Raw genomic sequence first — 19,490 nt, forward strand, 5'->3', positions numbered from 1 at the left:
CTGACCACACATCGCGAGTCGCGGAAAAATGCCGGAAGCACATGGTGTGAAGAGCAATTGACAGTTTCGATGACAGAAAGACACGATTTAACCATTTCAATTTTAAGCCAGCCACGTAAAAGATGTATAGCACGCATTCAAACATGGAGCCTTACATCTCATTAACAGTCTCAATACACTTATGAGCAGCAGATCAATAAAAAACTCAAACATTTTTCTCTTGAAATCAAATGAAGGTTCAATTTATTTTTGTATTTGAGTAATGACTCTGTCATTGTTAATGGGACAGACATTTAGGGGACCTGTAATCTAAATCCAAACCATTTTCATGCATTGAATATCGTTAGGCTAATTACTTCAGATTTTTAAAATAAAAATAAATAACTTGAGACCAACTTGCGATGGGATCACATCAGGGGCCAATGACCCCTCTTCACTTCCACCCCCTAACTGCACCCTTGTTCAGACTACGTCCATCTTCAAACATATTTTGTTCACGCACCTGTAATGTTTCAAGACTGCATTGTACAATTCCATTATCAAAATATGTCCACAGACGAAAACACCCTCACGCACAGAGTCACTAGTCCACACACGGTCACGGCTTCCATTTAGTATTAATACCTCTCTCTTGAATGAAAAAATACAATATAGTTTTACCAAATTGATATTCAAGGAAAGGCTGTTGTATTTTCCTGTTTTTATTATTTTGGCCAGTCCCGTTCGATCTGACTGGGTGTTCAAATTGCTAACACATAAAACCGACACATGATCCAAAAATATTCACTGAAGTGTGAACAAAAATCGCAAGATACAAACTTGTATTTTATTGTAACACTGAACACAATGTAACACAATGAGGTAAGTTAAATAATCCACATCTGTCATGTTCTTGAACCAGCGACACCACAAAATATTCACCAATCAGTAACAATGCCAAAACGCCCGCAAACAATGGCTAGTAACGCCCTCCTTTCGCCTCACAGTTTAATACAAACATATTTCTTAGGAATATTGATAACAATCTCCTTTGTCTTTGAGTTACAAATCCAAACTTACCAACTTTTTGTTTATTTTTTTTTTCCAAGAGGTGATACTCGTAAAAAAGATCCCCTGAGGGAGAAACATTCTTTTGATTTTTCTGATGAGAAACAAGCCACTACAGACACCGGCAGGCTCAGTCTGAATTTGCTACCATTTCTGCTGATGACTTGGCACGTTCTCACGGGGCACAAGGAGATACAGCGAGTGGCCATTTCAGTTTGCCTGTGCTGCAGTCACACTTTCAGAATAAATGATCCTTTAATGCTGGGAGAGTTGTTCATTACTCCACAGACATCTGCTGCACAGCACACGGGGGGGGGGCTGCAACACCAGCATCCTGAAATAACCTCAGAGTTTTGAATCAAGTCCTCGTTGGGAGAGTGGTCAGAGAACAGTTTCTTTGCACTCAAGGCTTTGTTCGGGGGAGGGCGAGTCCAGTGGATGGGTGGAGGTGCTGGTTGTTTGCGGGAGGTGCTTTGGACGGCGCATGGATGGGGAACTCAAAGCACCGCAGCTCTGGAGGTGGAGGTCCTCGTGGCCGCGCTTCCTGGGGCTGCCGGCGCCGCGCTGGGTCATCACCTGTGCCGCAACACGCAAAAGAGAGGCACGCGTTATTATCTTCTTTCTTTTTAATTTGTTTGTTTTTTAAAGAAAGTCAGTATGATTGAACCATCCGTTTTCATCCATCTTATATTTTTCTGTTTTCTGGTGTGTAGCCTACCGAGCATTGCTGCCCCACGGGGCTGCTGATATCCAGCTAACGTCAAGAGACACAGGCCTACAAGATGGTGGTTTTCCAATAGACATTATACACCCAGTCTGATTCAGTTACCTGATCTATGACATTGGCACTAAAAATGGCCTCCTCCATGTGTTTCTCATCCGACTTGATGACACACTTGATGTTGTTGACGACCTGCTGGACATCAGGAGGTAGACTGCAGCTCGAATGCTCCAGGAACTTGGCCACCAGTACTTTGGTGTCTTTGTACATCTTGAAGTCAGCCAGGGAGTGTGGGCGTTCGTGGGAGTGGGAGTGCGTGTGCAGGGCGCGTGGTTTGAGGTGGATGTCAACTTTCCTGCCCTCTTTGGGCTGCTTCCTGAGACTTATGTGACTGGGTTTACTTCCAACTACCCCAGAAGTAACGTCTGCCGGCTCTGAACAGGGAAGAAAAATACGTTAAATCATATTAAAAAAATCAACAGTGATACTTAGTGCTTTGGGTATGATGTAACATATGAACTGGCACATATTTTAATCATTATCTTATATTGTGATATTATTAATCAGTATAATACTTATTTGAATGAATAGATGAACAACTGCTTCCTACTACAGTTCGTTGTGTTTCAGTCCTACTACTAAAACAATTGTTTCTATAATGGTACCTTGCTCTGGTGATGTGTGAGTTGAATCTTCAGCAACAGAGACATTCGCAGAGGTGCAGCCACAATTTTCTCCTGCAGAGGGAGTCAAAAGACTTAGTTTGGAAAAAACAAAGCAGGCACACACTTTTGCAGGTTCTCGGCCCACCATTGCTTTAAGACAATGACAGGCTGCTGGACTGAAACATGAACAAATGACTCAGAAAACGAGGACTTCGTTGACCAATCATTTGAGCACTTGTTCCATTGTTTAAGCTGTGGGCTTGTGTAACAATGTTGCACTCACTTCCTGTGGTGGAGGTGCAGGAGATCGGGTCACTGGTAGAACGGACTATGCGGGCCAGTTTGCGGTATCTCCTGGCTGCCCGGAGGGCCCGAGGCTTCTCCGACGGCGAGGGCCCACTTTGGGCTGAGGTAGAGGGGGGCTGCGACGCGGAGGATGGAGACCAAACGCTGAAACACAGCCTGGGGCCTCGTGGCCTGCTGGGAGGGGAAGGGGAAGGGGAGGGAGCCATAGGACTCGTGCCGTAAGTTCCACCGGACGAGGCGACGGAGGTGGGGGAGCACGGCTGAGGTGGCGGGGGAAGAGTAACGGGGAGCGTTAGCTTCCGGCTCATCATCCGCGCCTTGATGAGGGAGTGCGTCGACGCCTTGGGTGGCTCCTCTGGGAAGTGTTTGGCCGACGCGAGCTCGTCACACATGTGCATGGCAGGCCGCAGCTCCCCGCATGCGTGCGCGTTGTCCGTTGGATCCTCCTGGTCCGGATTGCTGAAGTTTTCAGAGGACCAGTCGGGAGAGCGCTCCAGAGAGTCCTGTGTGTGCGAGGACTCACTATGACCCGTATCGCCCGGGCGAGCGCCAGTGTTGGGCAGCCCACGATGGTCACGTGCGCAGAGTTCCAGGCTGTTGCAGCTGCCGTCGATGGGAGCGGCGCGGCGCAGGCCGTAGGGAGAGGAGTCAGAGCCCTGGACCTCCAGGGAGCACAGGTCCTCCGAAGAGCAAGTCTGGTCCTGATCAGCCACCTCAGACACCATCAGTGACGCGCTGTCCACCGAGGCTGAGAAAGGAGGGAAAGGCATCATCAGCGTGACTTCTGGTGGACAATCGCCTGCAATGTTCAAGTGTCTTTACCCTGAGTGCTGAATCCTGCAGTGGTGATTCTCTCACACAGACTGGATTGAGTGGCCTGCTGCTCCATGCTGGTGGCGAACTGTGAAGTGGACAATATTAGTTTGCATAAAATGTATGAAGCGGATAAAAAAAAAAAAAATTGCTCTACTGCCTCACCATCAACACATGCATTTGGTCTGTAGAGGGCTCTACAACTCCACGACACACCAAGAGATTAATAGACGTTCTTTGTATCATGCGGAGTAAAATACTATGTTCACATAACTCAACATATTGACAGATGAAATAATCAGCTGAGTTTCTCCTGTTCGCTGACGGCTCTCTCACACAATCAATCCATCACTGCCCGCTTCAATTATTTATTTACAGTAATTGCTGCTAATCTAATCGCAAGTGAAAAATACTTCTGCTGATTCCTGTTTGAGGTATATTGTAACGAGTATATGAATTTAAAATGTATACAATTTGTATTAGTTTTGTAATGCTTTTATTCCTTCTGTGTCTTTTAATTTTTTATATTTTCTGTTAATGTTGTTTGCTGCTGCTGGCTGGCTGAGGGCTACCAAACACAATTAAGTTGTGCAACCACAATAACAATACAAACCTCTTTTTTTTAAAGCTGTGAATATAATAGAAGATAAAAGGATTTGCCTAACGAGTATATTGTTATTCTTAGCACTGAACAATGAGATGCGGCTAAGCCTCAGTCTGCACTTCACATGACTGTCAAGCAACACCAGATAAATAATGAAAGTTGAAATGTATCTTGTCAACGGCAGACACCAGAGTAAATGCCAAGAACTGAGAGAACAGCCGAGTTCAGTTTATCAAATTAAGTTTCATACAGAAACTCTATAATATCTTATTCACATTTCAGAATTTAAAGTAACTCAGGCTTAACCTTGAAATGCCCTTGGTTTGAAGGCTCGCATAAAAATTTGAAAGACATGAATCTTTATCTTAATCATAACATTTTTATGCAGTTCCTGTATGATCTTTTTCATAAAACCAGACACAAAACCTCACGTTGTTCCTGACAAAACGATACCTCTAGTAGAGATATTGCCATGACACACATGCATGTTCCCCAGAGGAAGAATCCTGATGAAAGTTTTCAACATCTTAACATCCAAGAGACAATGACCAATGTGTTTATATGGATGCGGAGAGTCTGTTCTCACCTGGCTGGCTGGGGTCTGTCCCACCACGGACTCATAGGGAGGAGGCAGGTCAGTCGGGTACAGCGTCCCTGGACTGTTGATAGGAACCCCGTAGATGGCGCTGAAGGGAGAATGGGGGAAGTCCAGATGAAGGCCTCTGTCAGGGGCATAACAGCAGAGTTTAAATAAATTTAAAAAAGACAAAAAAAACAATGTGAGTGGTAAGTATACTGAGCTGGCTGCACTGTTGTCCAGAGTATTTAAGGAACTAGCACAGCAAGTCTGATCCATCCCATCTGAGTAAAAGAAATACAGAATACTGCCCACTAAAAAGAGAGAAAGGATGAAAAACCCTGTCTTGTACCCAACACTTTAAGACAGAAGATATATGTGGGTATGGTATTTTTTATGTGCACCACCACTATTTCCTATGGAGCAAATTAAGAATAAGCAGCCATGCATGCACCCATATCTTTTAATTACAACCTTCTTCTCCTCTAAAGTGGTGGAGCATGAAATACAACCTGAGAGCTCCCACCAATCATCTGAGGCGTGATGATGTCATGACACATTCCTGGCCCTGAGCAGGAACACCATAAATGCTTCTTCTGCCTTGTTTATATTGCTGGCATAATTGACAAACAGATGTAGCTCCTTGCCAAAGGAGTCGGCAAAGCTGAGAAAACGAAGGTAGTGATGACAGAGGCTGGACTGATCTTTCACAACAACAACAAGAACAACAACTGTGAACGACGGCTGTTACAGAGCAGAGGGAAAAGCTCTGAGCTGACTGTGGATGATGATACAGCACATGTGATGGTCACAGCCTGGTAGCAGCCAGACACATGCACTGCTGCTTAATATGATGGATCTGGATTTTAATGCTTATGTTGCCTCTGGCATCTGTATATTCACCATCTCTTAGGGGATTTTAGGGTGGTCAACATTAAGATGTTGACGTTTTTTTACTGGTAAAAGTGGTTAACTGACAAAGCAGCAAGAATACACATCACACCTCATCCTTTCCTTTCTAATAACTTTGAAATCATTATTATTCATTCTTCCAATAACACCTGTGTTTATGTCACAAACAGACCACTAGTGTCTCGTTCATTATAGGTCTCTATGTCAGGGCAGGTAGGAAGTTATAGTAATATGATCCTGTTGGAATTTTGAAGTCAAATTATTTTTACTTACTCTATATCTAAGAAAGTCAGTACACCAGTAAACCCATTGGTTCGGAGTTACATGATTGACAAACGTTTTGGGAGTAATTATGTATTTGTACACGTGGAAAGGAGGTCCTAATTTTCAAGTAGTTTATTGGAATTAATTAATGTCCTTAATTGGTGTCTTTGTAGACCACATTTGTTAGGAAATTAAAATCTGTATCCCAGAAGATACGGTGGCCCCGTGGGTTTAAAGGAGCTTATGTCAGCGCTGAGAGAAGATGTCATCCTGATGGGCGGGATTTTGGCCTCTCACCTTTGTCCATCCATTGAGGGGGTGCAGGTGTACTCTGGAGGGTAGTATGGTGGTGGGGGAATGGGAGCTATGAACTCATCAAAGTCCAGTGTTTGGTGGAGGATCGTCCCGTGGGGGGTCATGCAGTCAGCATTTAGAGCTCGCGCTCTGTGCGGCATGAACTGAAACACAGCGTAAAAAAAAAAAACGTTATCCGGCAATTATCACTCAAGGTGCTCTCTGTTGTTCATTCATTATTTTAGACCATGATTCATCCAGGGAGACGTGACTGAGCTAACGTCTATTCACGCAGAACCTCTCAGCTGTTAATTTAAGCAGCTATTCACATCTGTGCCGTTTTGTCACTAAACAAGCTTCACTGCAGCAAATGTGATTCAAGTGCCTTACTCGGGGAAACCTCAACAGCAGCTCTGAGAGCGATTTACTCTCCTCACTCAGACGTTTCTAAGTGGGACAACTTTCTGGTCAGAGCCAGTTGGCTTTTCTAATCTTCAAGCTGCCATCGCTGCTATTCACTCGGCTAAATTTAGTGAGCTAAATAAAAGGTTAACAGCTCTGGCGGTAAATGGGAAAGCAAGTCCACTCTAGGAAAGTCTAGGAGACAGTTTGAGTTGTGTCTATGTTACTTATTCTATAGTTTAATTTGTATAGTTTTTTTCTTTTTTTCCATCTACTTTTACTCTTTATAAAATCCTGTTTATATTTCACTTTTAATGTATTTTAATGTCAACTTGTGTCTGTTGTGTAAAGCATGCCTTGATTTTGAATGGGGCTTTACAAATAAGCTTTTCGTTTGTTTGCGAATCAATAGCTATATTTCACCGTGTTCAGCCACTCCATCTTTGAATCTTCCTGGAGGCATGCACGTATGCTTTGGTGTACTGTCAATGTATACTTTGTTATATGAATGTAATGTCTGCAAGATATACATATAGTTGAACATGAGAACATGAACACTTATTTATGTAGTATTTTCTTTGATTAACCTTTTCTCTTCCATTTCTAATTATTTTTTTCTTTTCCTTTTATTTATATACCTTCGGTATGAAAGGTACTGTATAATTAATATTTTTTAATTGAAGTTTATCATTAGCATTTATAAAACAAAGAAAACTGCCTCCCATTTACTCATCATTGCCGTTTACTAATTTACACCAAAAGTATACAGGAAGCAAACAGTTGTTTATTTGCAGGTCCTGCAGACACGTAGCAGCAACATGAATTCAATTTGAGTCGTGCTCCTGGCCATCAGGGACCATCAGGGAGTGAGGTGATAATTCTCTAGGGGTTTATCAACATGATTGATCCCTTCCAAGGACATGAAGTTATATCTGACCCATTGAAGCAGCTTTAAAGAAGAATTCCTAATAGAATATTTAAAACATATATGTTCAGCAGTCCTTTGGCCAGGTCTGATTTATACATTGATCTTTGTTGACATGTAACCTGCATCTAGATTGAACTAATGCAATCTGTCTGCACTCTGAGTTAAACGTCATGTATTGTTTTAGCTACTATGTAGCTGCTATTACTGCTTATTTCCTTCCCATATCACCCTGTGGTCCAACCAAGCTTTAAAGATTTTCAGTAAGCACAAAATGAAAAGCGTTACTGCAAAGCCATTTCATATGTGGTATTGAGTTGGCACTGTTACTAAACCATTCCAGCAGATAGGGGCATTAAATAACTATTGTTAGTGGGAAATACAAAGGGTAATATCCTCTTGGTAATATTTTTATCGTCATCATCATCGTTCCACATAATATAATAAAAGAGTCCCAATGGAGATGATGCACCTTTGTTCCAAATCAATATATTTTGGAGATGCACGAGAACACTTAGAGAGGTCCAGTGGCCATTGACCTTCACAGTGTATATTTATATCCACCACCACTTATCTAGCAGGTTAATTTCACAACATTCCGCTTCAATCTCTTAAAATGGATGAAGGTTGGCAAATCGCCCTTGAGGTGCATGTGTTTATCCAAGCTAATGATAGCAATCCCCTGACTAAAAGAGGGTTTTTTTTTAACGACGGGATGGTCACCGAAAAGAAAATACGGTTATACGGCAATTGGCGCGGTCTTCTGTCACACTCACCATCTGCAGCACATCAGTCGAGACCATCTGCATACAGCACATTGCAGTGGCCAGCGCACACACAATGGTGGAGATGACATTAAGGGCACACACGCTGAAAAGCAGCTCCTGCAGGAGAGGAAGGGAGAGGAGGACACTGTTAGAGGTACACAATTAGAGGAAAAACGGTGTGAAAAATAGGAGAAATGACAAGGGTGCAAGAGAAAAGGGGAGGAGAGAAAGATTAGTCAGTTACAGCTATGAATATTAAAGATGTGCGAATGTAGAACAACAGGAGAAGACACAGAGCAACACGCCTTAAAAAAAGGCATGCGCTTCTAAAAATGACTGGTTTAGTACGACAACCACACAGAATGAAAAAAAAGCTAATCTTAGTTATGATTATATTTAAAAGGTTAAAGACTAATACAATAAAAAGCATTATGTTGTTGACCTACATGAAGGCATAGTCCACAATTCAACAACAGGGAAAACAACCTCATTCAAGGTTAAGCACAAGCATGGACACATTCACACTGGCAATGCAGCAAGGGGACAAACCAAACTGAATCAGAGACTCACGACTGCAAATATTTGATAATGTCCTAAAAAGGTAGAAAATGATCAACTTTGGGCAGCTCCTTTTTTTTAACCATAATGCTTTTTGTACATTGTAACAGATTACGCTTTAATCCCTATACCATTTGAATTAATTTGCTAAAGAACAGCGCAGGAACAGTAATTCCACCTGCGCAGTAATTGGCTCTGGGAATACCAGCGGCGCATGTTGAGAGGAGGGAGGGGAGCAGCAGCTCGTCCTGGATATGCACTCCACTTAAATTTAACTTCTGCTTCTTTATTAAGTTCACAGGGATCATCTGCCTTGATAAACTCGTTTTCACGTTCCCTATAACTGTATCATCCGGACTTCCATTATTGTTATTCAACTGTGTGAGACTGACAAAATATGGGAGGGAGGAGGAAGATGGTGGAAGAAGGGGTGAGTATTTGGTAGAGAGGAAATTAATCACAATCCCTCGCTCATACATCTGCGACCAAAATGCGCTGTTCTCCCACAAAGTTAATATTTTGCATGGCTGCCCAAAAATATGTATGAATGTAATAACATTGTTCCTTAAAGACAATGACAGGAGGGACATTCAGCACTGGAATAAAAACCTTCATTCACCTTTTGTTCTTGGAATCTTAAGACGCTTCCCTGTTACCACACACAGGTTTTTCCAGCCTGTCGCACAGATTATTCACCAGATTCCAAAGGCACATAATTAAAAGCGACATCACAAAACCCTGACTTGTATTAGTTTTCTGACAGCCATCTCCGTCGCCTTACATCAGACAGAGTCGTCAACTCGTTACACTCTGTTTCCAGACCACTCAAACTCGGTGGAGTGTGCAGATTCAAAGGTCTGGACCCAAGGAACCGAGTGTCCCTCCTCTAGCTCAACAGCCTTTCTGTATGCGTGCAGATACACCGGCCTCCTTAAAGGATGGTCAGGCTTGGTGTCTTTTTTGCCAATCAGATGTGACTCACTGTGACACTGTCTTTTGAAGTTTATGTTGCCAGCTCTGCAACTGTTTTTCAAACATGTTTGATATCCAGAAAGCATTTGCCGAACCTCCAGTCCGTGGGAAGTTAAAGCAGAGATGATGCCAGTTGGAACCGGCGAGGTTGACGTTGTGCAGTGCCAACTATAAAATGCTACTAGAACACGTTTGCCTCGAGAGGTAACGGTTACGGAACTTTTTTTGCATTGGAGGAAAGTCTGCAGAAAGTTTTTCACATCTTGAACTAAAACCCAAATTATCAGAAGAATTAGATGATACTTTGATCACAATACAATTTTCATATCTCATATCCATGAAGGCAGGTCAGCTTAATTTAATTACCCAAACCAGTCTCAGGCATCTGCATCTTCATGCGGCAGTGAATGTCCATGTTGTGCTTTGTCGCGTTGGAGCTAAAACATGGACTGGAAAGGTGTCCTCAGTAGAGAGCAGCACTCGTCTTAAAGACCAAAAGCTGTCGTTGGTCCCTTTTGCGGCGGCTAAGTGGAGATGAGCTACGGTAGCGAGTGTACCGGTAGTTTAGTTAACACAGCATCCAAAACAATATGAGTGAGCAATGTTTTCCCCGTCACTGTGTGTGTGTGTGTACAGATAACCGGCGGGGGGGCGGCGATCCACTCAGCTGTGTTACCACTAAAGGCCTTTAGCAGCCAGGGGGCAGCTATGCAGTAGTAGCAGTAGTGGGTGAGAAGTAAGCAGGGACTCCATGTAGAATAAAACAGGCAATGGAAGGTTTCTGAATGAGTGTGATTCACCGCCGCCACGAAAGGTCGTTGAACATGCAGCTGTTACTGGGCACCCAAAACATCTGCAGTTTGCCGCATCACAATGAGACTACAGCCGTCCTCACACACAGATGTGCACACCCACTAACAGGTGCATGCAGTAATCACAGGATTCTCTTCAGAGAATAAAAAATGCTTGTATGATTATTTCATACCAGAAGACCTGAATTCAAAACAACTATTGTGGCCTCCACGCATGAATGGCACCCGGAAGTGGCACCTGCGGCCTAGCCTGACCACCACCTTATAGTGACAGATTGTACCGCACTCTGAGCCTAACAGGGGACTTAATTAGGTTTTCACTTCACTGATTTTCAACTGTTGTCTCACCAACCATGAACGCCTTGACCAGACACAAACAACACACAAGCCTCCACTAGCTGCTCCCTCTAAAGTAGGACAGGCTTCCATTAGCACAGTGCAGCAGCACCTTGCTTTTCTCCAAACAATATGGAGTTTCAGATCGTCAGATACGTTTGGTATCCCCAAGCAGCTCTCTGCAGGATCCGGCAGAAAATCTTGCATTACCTTCAGGTAATCCATGCAGCAGTTTCAGGGGGGTCAGTCCAGACTGTTGGCAAAGCCCTTATATTTAATAACCTCCAATAACTAGAAGCAGTTGGGGTTTTTCTAATTAACTACTACATGCACAGACTGTAGTAAAGACCTCTTACCCAGAGTCTTGACCTTCCAACCAAGGTAATCTCTGACCTACAAAGCTTAAACGGTCCAATCATAGAACATATAAAAATCACCCTTTTTCTTCTTTTGTCGCAGCTCGATGAGATTCTGTTCTGCTATCCAGCACGACAGATAGAACCCCATCTGTTGTCCGTAGATGACTTCATCCAGGGATTCATTTCTGCCTGAATGAGGTTACTGCAGGCTAATTCTCCCTCAACAATTGAGACCAATTCTTTTTTAAATCAGGTTCAAAGGTCGCTCTGTCTTATAGGGCATACACCATTTAAAAACTCACAACTAAGGCCAACAAATACTGATTGATTCTGTAAAAAGCTTTGAACACCCAGCAAAACCCACTGCCGACACGCTGGCATGTTCAAAAGAAACAAAAGACACCGGCAAGACAGTCCGACCTCTTGCACTGAAATTCTGACGTCTTCTCATTTGCTCAGAAATAATTAAAAATATGCATGACAAGGCTTTGCTTTTCTGTGGACGGACGTTGTCAGTCTGGCGTCTGACTACCGAAAGGTGATGAATAGGGAACTTCATAGATTTCTGACAAGCATCTACTTATAGCCCTAATATTTATGACAGTTTCATCTAATTAAGCTATTTTGTTCTGGTAATACATCTGCAGCGTAGATAGCAGCCGGTGCATTTGTGGGATTTCCCTTGTGAGTGCAAATGCATAATGACATAATAAATCCTGTTAGGAGAAGAAATGTAAGAACGCCTCTTAAGAAAGTGTTCAACATGCCCGCTCAACATATATATATATATATATATATATATATATATATATATATATATATTTCACCTCTGGAAGATACCTCGCCTCAAGCCAAACAGCTTAGTGAGTTACACAGCAATGTTAAACCTTTGCCCCCTAACAGGAAATCACAAATTATCTCAGTACTCCCTCCCATCGAAAATGTGCAGCCTCTGGCAGTGGAATGAAAAAAAGATGGAATGGAAATTAAATGTGTCTGCAGAGAGCGAAATGATACATTTTGGCAGCAAAATGAATACTTCTAATTAAAAAAAAAGTTTTAAACAGAAAGAGAGACGCTGTTGAGAAATGATTGAATAATAAAGTCTAGGTGGTTTTATTTGGCTACTCAACCTACCTGCTCATAATAATGAAGTACTCCTGTAATGTAATTTAGTGACACACAAACTATATGGCGACTGCACCAGGAGTTTATTAGGATCAGAGAGCCATTTGAAATGGCCGAGGACTCTTGGGACTCGGGCATGACAGCTTCCTCTTAGGGATAATTCAACTCATCTGACAACTTTGGCACTTAATAATGACACCAATTCCCATATCTCTTTTAATGAGATATGATCCAAATGATAAATGTGCTTGATCTTTCCTCTTTTTAGAAGCATGCTTCATCCTATGAAGTCTTTTATTTGGTTATCAATGTTTTATAATCAATCAGGGTCATAAAATGAATGGATATGATCGCCGTTACCCAATAAAGACACAGTAGCATGTACTGTATATCATTCCTGCAGATAATGAGTCAAGATAAATCTACAGAGATCGTGCACCTCCAAACTACCGCCAGACCAGGCTGGATACACACTGCATACTGAGAGGTCTGCATCTAGGAGAAAGACAAACGCCATTCTCCATCTACTGCCCCATTAACGGCAGCCCGGACGCTTTCAGTGTTTTGCATTTCTCGTCATTCGGTTTTCTCACATGGGTTGTGATACAAAGTGAAAAAGGGAAACTCTGAGACATCACTTTCGACTACTCTGGCAATTGAAGGATAAATATTTTCAAACAACTACAAACTCAAGTTAACAGTATTATTAGGATTAGAGAAGCAGACCGAGTGGTAGAGTCTGTTGAGCTAAATGATAACGTCAGTATGCTAACATGATCTTAGTCTTTTAATTCATTCTATATACTGTGTATTAAGCGTTGTTGGACAGAACCTAAGATTAAAGGTTTTCCTTGCAAATCCTCTGTAAATATGACATAAATAACTCCCCAATAGATGTTTTTTATACATAGATGTTTAAATACACACAAGTAGTGCAGGTAGTGCTTCTGGGGACCACGAGTATCTGTACAAAAACAAGATTTTTCAGTCCGGACCAAAGTGGTGGACCGACTCACTGACACTCCCGTCCCTGGAGTTTAGGAATAAATCTTAAATCTGGCCACACAAATGGATTTCAAACCCTCAGCGTGGTTAAAGGCCGCCATGACGGCAGAATAAAGGCAAGGCTGCATGAATCAACATCAGAGACTATTGACGGCTTCAACAGGACATTTTGTTAGAATGTGAAAAATACATACTTCACTGTTTTCGTTTGAATTGTGAGTACACGTGGTACATCGCGTTGTTACCATAGCTACCAGCAGTTCCGACAGTTACACACTTCTACGTTTTTCCAAGTTACCTTGAGTCTGAACACATTCGTACTGGTGTATAATGAGTTTTGCATGTGAAGACCTTGTCTCTCAGCATCAGCCCAATCAAGCCCCCTGCTTGCTCACACCCACCTTGAGCCGCAGGCGAATGGTGTTGCAGTCCCTCAGCGGATTCAGCTTCAGCGTCTCTCCCAGGTTGTTGCAGCTCGTGCTCTGCTGCTGCAGCTCGCAGCACACACACACTCCATCGCTGTCAAACTTGAGCTGGGGGGGAGGAGGGGGGAACACACATCCGCACTCGTGCATGCACGCCACGTACACAAAAAACACACAAGCACACACACGCACAAAAAGCACACGCACGGACACATGCACTGATCAGACCTGAGCTTGGTGTGTCGCAGCTATGTAGTTTGTGCTGTGATTACTTCTGAAATAAACGCACTGTAAATCTAAACACACGCAGGAAGCTGACATGACACTGTAGTGTGATTTGGGGGGAAGGTCGCTGCCCAGAAGTGCACAACAAAACACAAGAGGCTGTGAGAAACGTGGAGCTGCAATGGGGGGGGCGGAGGTAGAGCGTACCTTTGCAATGTGTCCCAGATTGAGAAAAAACAGGACACGAACCCAACAAGTACGGGTTAATTACGTTGGGGAGGGGAGATGAGGAACGTTTGCATTTCAGACATTACTTGGGGGGGGTCTCTGGGGAGCCACATGAATCAGTGCAGTTGGTCTAGTCGGCTGGTCCCACTTTTGGAGGCAGAAAAGCTGCTTCTAGTGTGTAAGCGGTTAGGGTTAGTGGGTTGGGGGCCGGATTAATTAAAAGGGGCTTCTTCAGTCATGAAAAAACACAAGAGATCCTCGTGCTATAAATTCAGCACCAAAAATCCGCTTAGCATCTCATTATGGGAACATGGAGACTGCAGTTGTGTTCTGTGTACAATTACTTGGATACAGAACGAAAAAGATCAATACACTTGTTTTAAAGTGTCTTGTTTTCCGTGGGTCGACCCAGCAGGGGTGTAGAGAGCATTTATCTAACTGCTACATACCACTTGTGAAAGACCTTTAAAAACATATATGAGATGGGAATTCCAACAATTTTACACAGGTGAGTTCAGCCCAGCTTGTGAAAATAGTTGTATTACGTCTTTTGTGGCTCCGGAGGAATTTGAGCACATCTGAGATAACAACCGCGGCGATGTCATCTGGGGTTATCGTCACATTCAGTCTGATTTTCTAAAAGTGTAACAGAAAGCCTGCTTTTCCAATTGGGGTCAGGCAGTTTGCAATGCAGGGGCACGTACATGGAAAGAGACGACAAAAATAAGCTGTTGATGGCTGTTGAGAAGTGAAAAATAAGCTGTTTTTTGAAAATATAGTATTAGAGGGCCATTGAACCTTAAAAAGCATGTCCACCGCTTCTCAAAGATTCAAAGATTGTTCACTGGTTCAGCATTGGGAAGGTTACAAAAGGTTCAAGCTAATTTAAAGATCTGCGACAAGTAAACGCTTATTTTTGAAACCCTGTGAAACTGAAGCATGTCATTGTTTTCTAAATCAGTCAACCACGTAAAAGTTCTTCAACCAGGGGATCGGGTTCAGATAGAAATGAAAATAGGAAAAAGTCTGTGCAGTGGTTCCAAACACTTGAAAGCAGAGCTCTTCTTTTGGAGAATTTTGTGCCCCTTAATGTGTCTCTGAGTTAAATTCAGGTCATCTCGGTGTCTACTTCGATTCTGACCACGTCTCTCTTGAGTCACTGCGATACGCTTTCAGCGTTTTTTCTCTGTATTTGAGCTATTTCAGCTCCTGGCAAAGATGGATGTGATAATGATCGACCATTAGTCACTAACACACAAGTAGTTCACTTCACTTGGCAGTGTTGACTCAGATCTGCAAGCTGCTCAGAGAAGAAGACTGCCATGTGCCAACATTCATGTCTTTAAATGTTGACTTACACGCAGACAAAAAAGAACACATGCCCATAACAATAAAATCCCCAAATCCTTCACATTTATCTACAGGCTCATGGCACAGTGATTACGTGTGTTTGTGATTTGAAGATATTCCGCTACTGAGAAACGCCATTATTTCACATGTGCATGTGAAATAATGGCGTTCATATCATATTGTCAAATCTACCTTTTGGAAAGTCAAGGTTAGAATACCAGTAACACTCAAAAGATCGTGTCGACCTGATTTAATCTTTCACCGTGAATTATCTGTTTCCATTCATAGTTAAAAAAAAAGGGTTTGATCAATCAGATTCCTACATTCGATTCAAGAAAATGTACATACAGTACCAGTCAAAGTTTGGACACACTTTCTCATTCAGTTCAATGAGTAAGTGTGTCCAAACCTTTGACTGGTTAAAGTCCAGTGGGTCTCACCAGCTGACACTCCTCCAGAGAGTTGACCAGCTGAGCGTTCTGGCAGGACAGGATGGAGCCCGCCAGGTTGAGCATGACACACACAGCGGACAGCAGCATGAAGAATGTGATCTGTGACAGAGAAAGACAAAAAGAGAACACATGTCCAAATGTTGCTTCTTACTAATGCTTATTCGACATTCATATAATTGCCAATATTGATTTTAAAAGTGGGTAGAATTCTGCTGGGCGCTGTGAACCTCACTGACAATCGTCACTCGGGCTGGAAAATTGGCACCGATGTCAAGAGGAATAAAAAATAATCAGAGACCTCGGGAGTCTGACTCAGATCTGAATCATAATCACAGAAAATTTTTGCACCAAATGTCAGATCAAAATGATTGACCCACAGCGAGCTGTTTCTATCATTATTGACATCTGACCAGGCTTTGGGTCAACGTCTTGCAGTTAGTATGAAACCCAGACACACATTTCTATGCGCTTCAAGAAGAAACAGCTGGCAGTTAAGATCCGATGTACTTTTACACAAGAGTTTTACCCTCTTTTATTTATGTATGACCAGGCTAACAGACCCAGGGATATAAATCCTCTTTGAATAAATATGGTTACCATTTCCAATACCTAAAATTGCGGCAGAAAGAGTTTTAAAATTGTCCAGTATGTTGCAAACCAGCTGTTTTCTGAACATTTTCATGGGTTCACTGTTGATGAATTTAAAAATCCCAATAGCTTATTAAAGCTTGTGTTGGTGGCAGACATAAAGGGCATTAGCAGGAGGAGTTTGACGGCTATAAAGGTTATTGACAGAAGGAGAGGAGGAGAGAGGGACCAGGGACGGATGTGGCATGTAATAAACCGAAGGGGCAATAACTTTAAGTGCTTTTCACCATGGCAGAAAATGTAAAGGTAGAGAAATCAGTAAAACACTGATGGTACATTAAACAAAAGGAACAGTGCAATTATTAATAGACCGCGCAGGAGAGAAGAAGAGGAAACAGAAAGAACAAGATTCTGTAGTCAACAAAAGTACATTGTGTGTATATATATATATATATATATATATATATATATATATATATATATATATATATCAGGATATTTTTTATATAGTACCAGTGAAATGTCTGACATGGTTTCTCATTCAATTCAATAAGAAATATACTACATCACTGTATCAATGTGCACATGTAAAATTCACAGCTTAGTTAATTATAAAACATCAGAACAAACCGACAACAAATACTGACTGACGGTGAGTCTGTCAAGTACATTTTGTTTGCATGGGATATAAATGGGGTATAAACAAAAGGGCTCGTGGGGAGTTTGTGCATCGTCACCTTCACAGAACTCATTGATTCCTCTGTAAGAATCAGATATGACGGATTTTTGTTTGTTTGGCAGAACTGAGGTTTCTTACTCAGACTGATGGGATCTACCAGTGGAACGAGCGAGCAGAGAAAAAAGCCCTGTAAATTGTGAAGTGTTCCTTTTCAATCACAGGGATGTGAATGTTTTCAAAGCCTGAGATTCGAGACTGGCTATGTTTTGTTTTTTTGCAGAATACAAGAAGCCACTGAGTGCTCTTCAAAGTGAAAACCTTTTACTGCTGGTTCTGTAGTATCCAGAGTTGAAAAGATTCCATCATAAGATCCAGACCTGCTTTACATGATTTATTACCAAGTGTGACATTAATAGTTAACTGTTATCAAAATGCTGCTCTGCAGAAAGCTTCCTCATTAATTCACATGGCAGTTTAGAGCGTTTAACTCAAATAGAGCTATGACAATAACCTTCACAAAGAGGATATTTTAATGCACAGACCAGTGAGAAGCTATCTCTGACACACAGGCCATCACTGGTCTTTGAATGAAACCTCTCTGGGTTTGCATTGTTGCCAGCTGGGTCAGTCGGATAAAATGCTGCACCTCAAACAATAACCAGCTGCAATTCCAACTAATGAGAAACCACCCCTCTTTATCAAAGCTCTCGTGGCTTTGGGCGTACTCGTGCAAATAATACTCTGCCGCTTTAAAATGATATCTAGTTGTTTTTTGGTTGAATAATTCCCATAGCAATCTGTGTCAGATCTTCTAATCACTCTTTATTTCAATCCGGGGTGACTATAAAACACACGGCCAAAAAAAAAAGTCAAGTGATGCTACATGGACCCTGGACCACACACACACACTGGCTGAAATATGTGTTTTTGTGAAACAATGGGGGAAAGGTGCCATGTGAAAAGCCTTTTATATCTAAATAGTCCCATCCAGGCCTGTGTGACCCAGGTGTCACCTGTGCCCCCCCCCCCCCCCCCCCCCACCCCCCGTGGTGACCCTCTGCTCAGCTGATTGTCATGCCCGGCCCCACTCCACTGCCTTCTCATTACAATGTAGGATCACATTGCACCATTTAGCAACCAGTCATTAATTACTGCTGCGCTGCCGTCTGCATGTCAAAGAGGTAAACACACGCACGCACACACACACGCGCACACACACACACACGCTCCACAGCCGAGGCGGATTTAAGCTGCGTGTGATCTCCCATCGCTTAGCGCTCGCTGCGGAGGACAATAGACCACAATACAATCACCATTCATCTCCATGACACACACTCATAGATTAAGTATTAAGACCCGAGGTTCAGGTGTATTACTGTAATTCTCCATAACTGTCAGTGGGGTGAAAATCATTTGGCTTTAGCTTCGCCTCTAACTATCCTTCATCCAGCTGCAGTGTAGTTTTCTTCACACAGCAGTGGTGAGTGATGACATTCCATATATGTAGTAAAAAAACTAAATAGACAGGTTTATTCTTGTGTACGCTGAAGGTGTGTACTTAGGTAGGTTGTGTATAACCCTAAAGGTACCTGGTAGACTTTTGTTTTGGTCGCTTAGTGGACCCCGATGTGGTTTTGGCCGTAGTTGACTAGGATCTCTTCACCAATTACTCGCTCTTAATCTTTTGTGCTCAGCGAAATATTTTAGAGAAACTAATGAGCAGAATATTGAAAGTGGTGCTTTTGTGGGATTTATTTTGTGGAGACACACAGCTCGGGGTTAAACAAGTCTGGGAAGAACAAGTCTGCTAGTCATTAATAATATTGCATGACAACCAACCAGGAAATACAGGAAAGGAACTGGATTCGACCAATTTATGTTTGTGTTTTGGCAACAGAATGTAAACAGAAACTTATTTGCAACAAAACAAAAGTTCCTTTGGGGAAATGAGATTATCTCACTCTTATCTCGTTAAATAAGATAATTCAATAATTCTTTCTATTAAAATATAAAGCTAGCAGGGGAACTGTTGTTTTTTAATTAAGTTAATCTTAACAAACAACTGATAACATTTCC

General features: G+C 42.3%; 1 protein-coding gene across 4 annotated transcripts in view; it reads right to left on the reverse strand.

The window, feature by feature from the left end:
- Window positions 1–212: 212 nt before the first annotated feature.
- Window positions 213–19,490, reverse strand: part of fam189a1 (family with sequence similarity 189 member A1) — a 59,363-nt gene continuing 40,085 nt past the window's right edge. Inside the window, exons 3-12 of one of the 4 annotated variants that reach the window (XM_078085162.1) lie at window positions 16,136–16,246; window positions 13,869–14,000; window positions 8,307–8,414; window positions 6,207–6,367; window positions 4,743–4,842; window positions 3,562–3,640; window positions 2,717–3,487; window positions 2,434–2,505; window positions 1,877–2,202; window positions 213–1,623 (exon numbers count right to left, since the gene is read on the reverse strand). In XM_078085162.1, coding sequence (XP_077941288.1) covers window positions 1,429–1,623; window positions 1,877–2,202; window positions 2,434–2,505; window positions 2,717–3,487; window positions 3,562–3,640; window positions 4,743–4,842; window positions 6,207–6,367; window positions 8,307–8,414; window positions 13,869–14,000; window positions 16,136–16,246 — 2,055 coding nt within the window. In that variant the 3' untranslated portion in view covers window positions 213–1,428. Of the gene's footprint in view, window positions 1,624–1,876; window positions 2,203–2,433; window positions 2,506–2,716; window positions 3,488–3,561; window positions 3,641–4,742; window positions 4,879–6,206; window positions 6,368–8,306; window positions 8,415–13,868; window positions 14,034–16,135; window positions 16,247–19,490 lie in introns of all 4 variants that reach the window. The other 3 variants (XM_040163789.2, XM_078085161.1, XM_040163780.2) reach the window with 3 other exon arrangements.

Source organism: Gasterosteus aculeatus, chromosome 12, assembly GCF_964276395.1.
Source record: "Gasterosteus aculeatus chromosome 12, fGasAcu3.hap1.1, whole genome shotgun sequence".
Lineage (NCBI taxonomy): Eukaryota > Metazoa > Chordata > Actinopteri > Perciformes > Gasterosteidae > Gasterosteus > Gasterosteus aculeatus.